The sequence below is a fragment of the Mesitornis unicolor genome, unplaced genomic scaffold, assembly GCF_000695765.1.
Source record: "Mesitornis unicolor isolate BGI_N332 unplaced genomic scaffold, ASM69576v1 scaffold14543, whole genome shotgun sequence".
Taxonomy (NCBI): domain Eukaryota; kingdom Metazoa; phylum Chordata; class Aves; order Mesitornithiformes; family Mesitornithidae; genus Mesitornis; species Mesitornis unicolor.
The window spans coordinates 2422-7482 of NW_010172682.1; the positions used below are offsets into that span (position 1 = coordinate 2422).

The following is a 5061-nucleotide window of genomic DNA, read 5'->3' on the forward strand; positions in this document are numbered from 1 at the left end:
ATTGCAGGGGGGTTGCACTGGGTGAGCTTCAAAGGTCCCTTCCAACCCAAAACGTTCTATGATTATAAATTAGGGACAATTAGGGGTTTATTCCCTGATGAGCTGGCATTCTGCTAACGATCCTTAAAGGCAGGCTTTGCACCGCTGGAAGCTTGCCATCACTTATGGTTTCCTCATGCATGATCGATAGGCATCGTTCCTCGTCTTATTCCCTGAAAGGGTTCTCAGGGCCTGGCAGGGACTGCCCAGGGCAGTGGTGGAGTCCCCATCCCTGCAGGGGTTCACAGACCCTGTGGATGTGGCACTTGGGGACGTGGTTTAGTGGCCATGGAGGGGTTGGGTTGATGTTGGACCTGATGATCTTGGGGGTCTCTTCTAACCTCAATGACTGTGATTCGGTGTAGTGTGAGATCCCACCTCTGCCTGGACTCTTGCACAAAATCCTGTCAGGGAAACATAGAAGTTTGCTGTATGGTTCTGAGTGGAGAGAAGAGCAGAAACCCACAGTTTCCAAACCGTCTTGCTCTCTCTGGTAAAACCAATGGGATTCTTCTCCACTGAGTTTACATTCTGTGCATTGTTCTCGCCGGTACCCGGCAGGCTCTGGAGATCACCACGTCCCCAAAGGAGGGACACTGAGAGGAGAGCTAATGAAAGAAGCTGAGGCAGCCTTGAAATTTTCCATCTCCTCACAGGAGAAACAACTCAGTCCCTGTGTTCTCCATCTGCTGTCCCTTCGGGCATTTCAAGAGGACAGATTAATACCCTGGCCTTGCTGCACTTATTGATGCACAGAGAAGTTCTGCCACCGCCCTCTGGGTGATGGTCTTCCTCACGAGACAGATGCTTGTGCTCACCCTTCCTGGGATGAGAAGCCTTTGCAAAGCTTGTCTGTGCTCTTTTTCCATCTCCCAGGACAAGACTTTCCAGTGATGAGGATCCTTCGGTGCTGCTGCAATGCTGACAATGGTACCGTGCCCGGTGCAGGCTGCAGAGGACAGCGGCTGAGAGCGAATATGCCTTTGCCTTGGATGTAGGCACTTGGGGATGTGGCTCGGGACTCAGACTCATGTAAGTGCCTGCAGGTAGGTGTCCACACATGGAGTCACAGCGTGGTTTGGGTTGAAGGGACCCCAAATCCCCCAAAAATCCCCATGGGGTCACACCTCCACCAGCCCAGGCTGCTCCAGGCCCTGTCCAACCTGGCCTTGGGCACTGCCAGGGAGGGGGCACCCACAGCTTCTCTGGGTACCCTGGGCCAGGGCCTCCCCACCTCCCAGGGAACAAATTTCTTCCCAATATCTAATCGAAATCTCCCCTCCTTCAGTTTGTTGACTGCAGGGTCAGTGCAGAGCAATTATGTGCAGTAATTAAAAAGGCATCCTGATCCTGATTCGGCCTCTAAAACGTCCCGATTCGCAGACATTTAGGCCTCTGTCCTGACCATTTAGCCAGCAGCTTCTGCAGTAACCCCACACCTGGGGCTAAGCTGTAGTTTAAAGCCCACGAAATCTGCTCCCTGTTTTAAAACTTCAAATGCTGTGTTTCCTTAGTTGTCTCCCGGTATTTTCTTTATTCTTATTCTGAGCTTGTCTATCTTCTGCCTTTCGTTGCTGCCACACTGGCCGTGCCTATTGTTAAATCTTATCCTAAATGGTCCTGCAGCAGGGCTGTACACGGGTGAATTTTTGCTCTGTGTTGCCACTGACATGAGTATGTCCACCATCAGCTTGCTGCTTGCTGAAGAGCAGCTGATGGGTCATCAGACGGGGAATTTATTTTGAGAGACAGGGATCTGGTGTGGTCACCCCCTGCCTGGGTTTGCCACCGAGAGGGGAGAAGCAGCAGAAGCCCCATCATAGAGACATTTGGGTGGACAAGACCCTTAAGACCATCGAGTCCAACCAGGCCCTGTCCACCACCAAACCGCATCCCTCAGAACCTCATCTCCTGGTTTTTGAACTGCTCCAGGGATGGGGACTCCCCCACTGCCCTGGGCAGCCCCTGCCAGGCCTGAGAACCCTTTTGGTGACGAAATTTTTCCCAATATCCAATCTAACCCTTTCCTGGTATAACTTGTGTTTTGGCACAAATAAATGTGCCCACCATACTCGAGACACTCCTTGTCTCTCCAGGATTGTCCTCAGGAGTTTCTGTATCATCTTCCAGCTTCTCCTTCTTCTTCTCACCTCAGAAATCAATCTTTCCCTCTGTCTGCCGCCTGGTTTTGCAGGCCTCTCTCGTGAAGGAATGACAGAGCAGCAAAGAGCAATTTCATGATCCTGCTTAATGCCCCAGAGACCTCTTTTTGCCCTACAGATTTGGAGGAACTTCCTGTGCTGGGATAGGAATGTCTGGGGATGTGCAGGTAAAAGTGTTGCCTGAGGGAAGTTGGACTCTGACCATTTTTCTCCCCTCTTGCAGCTTATTTCAAGACGCCAGCAGAGCGGTGGTGAGCACCCAACAGAGAAGTGAGCCTTTCACAAGCAATGAGCTGTAGAGATCCCTTGATTATCCCTTGAAACACGAACTTCTTCACCTTATAGGATCTTTCAAGCCATAACAGTCCCATTTATTCAGCATTTCTGATCCATTCCCCCTTGCTGGTCATGTTATGCTGTACCACTCCTGTCTGGCACATTGCAATAACGATGTGGGATCCTGATTTGGCTCTTGCCCTGAAGTGGAGTCCCTACCTTGTCCCCCTTAGTTCTTGGCATCTCAGGGCTCAAAACCACGCTCCTTTTTTTTAAGCACAGAAGCGATATTGTCCTGCATGGCTTCTGAGCCCTTCAACAGCAGCTCCTCCTCCTTCATCCTCGTGGGTGTCCCCAGCCTGGAAGCTTTCCCCACCTGCCTGGGCATCCTCTTCTGCTCAGGATATGTCATCGCCTTGGTAGGAAATGGCGTAGTTTTGCTTGTCATTGGGCTGGACACCTCCTTGCGTGACCCCGTCCACTGCTTCCTGGGGATGCTGGCGGTCATCGATGTGGTGATGGCGACCTCCGTCGTCCCCAAGATGCTGGGCGTGTTCTGGCTGAACTCTGTGGAGATTGGTTACACGGCCTGCTTTGTCCAGATGTTCCTCGTCCACTCCACAACGTCCGAGGAGTCAGGGGTGCTCCTGGCCATGGCTGTTGACCGCTACGTTGCGATTTGCCACCCCCTCAGGTACCGAGCCGTCCTGAACCGCCAAACGATAGCGCAAATAGGCCTGGCCATCATGGTGAGGGCCCTCCTGTTCATGGTGCCCTTGACAGGGATGGTGACCAACCTCCCCTACTGCCGGTCCCGCGTGGTTCCCCACTCGTACTGCGAGCACATGGCCGTGGCCAAGCTGGCGTGCGCAGACCCCAGGGCCAGCGGGCTTTACAGCGTGGTGGGCTCCTCTCTTATAGTGGGGATGGACGTGGCTTTCATTGCCGTGTCCTACGGGATGATCCTTAAAACAGTCCTAGGGAAGAAAGCGCGCTGGAAGGCCTTCAGCACCTGCGGGTCTCATGCCTGCGTGCTGCTGCTCTATTACGTCCCTGGGATGGTCTCCATATACACACAGCATTTCAGCAGCGGCGTATCCCTGCGCGCACGGGTTCTGCTGGCCGACCTCTACCTGATGCTCCCCACCATGCTGAACCCCATCGTTTACAGCATGAGGACCAGGCAGATCCGTCAGGCAGTGCTCAAAATGCTGCTTCCCAGGAAGGTTCACGCCTGACACAGAGGTTTTCCAGTCGTATTCATCTACGCAAAGATGGCCACGATTTAATTCCCATCGAATGCATGGGGTGAACAGAGGCAATGAGAGGAGGAGGGAGGACTCTTTGGCTTTCATAGAACAGAATCACAGAATCATTTGGTTGGAAAAGACCTCCAAGATCATCAGGTCCAACATCAACCCAACCCCACCATGGCCACTAAACCATGTCCCCAAGTCCCACATCCACACGGTTTGTGAACCCCTCCAGAGATGGAGACTCCATCACTGCCCTGGGCAGCCCCTGCCAGTGCCTGTTGACCCTTTCAGTAAATAATTTTTTCCTAATATCCAATCTAAACCTCTCCTGGTGCAGCTTGAGGCCATTCCCTCTCATCCCATCACTTGTTACTTGGAAGCGGAGACCGACCGCCACCTCACTACCCCCTCCTTTCAGGAGCTGTAAGAGGTTTAATAACCACATGAGACCTTACTGTGTGAGAAGAGTTATTTGGGACTGGGATCCTTAGCAAATATCACGTCCTATTTCCCTTCCAGGTGATACAGAGAAGTAAGCAGCCGCCTTTGAGTTCTGAGGTGTTCCCGATGCTGCCAACATCCCTGTGATAATTCAAAGCAATATTTCGGGGCTCTGGGTATATTTGTGTAAATACACAGGTTGTATTCCAAATGGTGAAATTTCTTCTGTGTTTTCTTCTTTAGTCGCTGTTGTTTTCAGTTGCTATCAGGGTTCGCAGACTGCCACACACTGCAGGGGCTGTAGGTACAAAGGGTCTCCTCCCTGGGTCTCTCTGGCACAAAAAGCTGACCCTCATGGAGCTTTTCTGGGTTTCTGGGTGGTGATGGAAATGGAACATCCTTAAACAGAGCTCTTCAGAGCAATCTGTCCATCCGACAGCTCACACCAGCTGGGTGAGGAAAATGAAGCAGGAGACGCGCAACCGTGTTTATCACTGCACCTCTTGTAGCAGTGGAGATACACACTGACTCTGCGTGGGGTTGCTTACCAATCATGTGTCTGCTGGTTGTAATGACCACGTCTGCTCGTTCCCAGCCCATGGAGCAGGAGGGGTCCAGCACCAAACCCAGGTCTGAGCCAGATTCAGCCCAGGCCTTGGGTACTCCTTACACTGAGCCCCACCATGAATGAGGGCAGACCAAAGGATCACAGAATCATGGAATTGTTTGGTTGGAAAAGACCTTTGAGATCATTGAATCCAACCATAACCTGTTCACCACTAAAACATGTCCCCAAGTGCCACATCCAGGTGCTTCTTGAACCCCTCCAGGGATGGGGACTCCACCACTGCCCTGGGCAGCCCCTGCCAGTCCCTGAGAACCCTTTC

At 52.3% G+C, this 5061-nt stretch overlaps 1 protein-coding gene across 1 annotated transcript; it reads left to right on the top strand.

Annotated features, from left to right (window-relative positions):
- Positions 1–2776: 2776 nt before the first annotated feature.
- LOC104537553 (olfactory receptor 52I2-like) lies at positions 2777–3715 on the top strand. The gene has a single exon (XM_010180474.1). It carries the CDS (start codon positions 2777–2779, stop codon positions 3713–3715), a length of 939 nt encoding a protein of 312 aa, XP_010178776.1.
- Positions 3716–5061: the final 1346 nt, after the last annotated feature.

Coding starts and splice junctions, on each gene's coding strand:
- LOC104537553 (XM_010180474.1), top strand. CDS start 2,777: ATGGCTTCTGAGCCCTTCAACAGCAGCTCCTCCTCCTTCATCCTCGTG.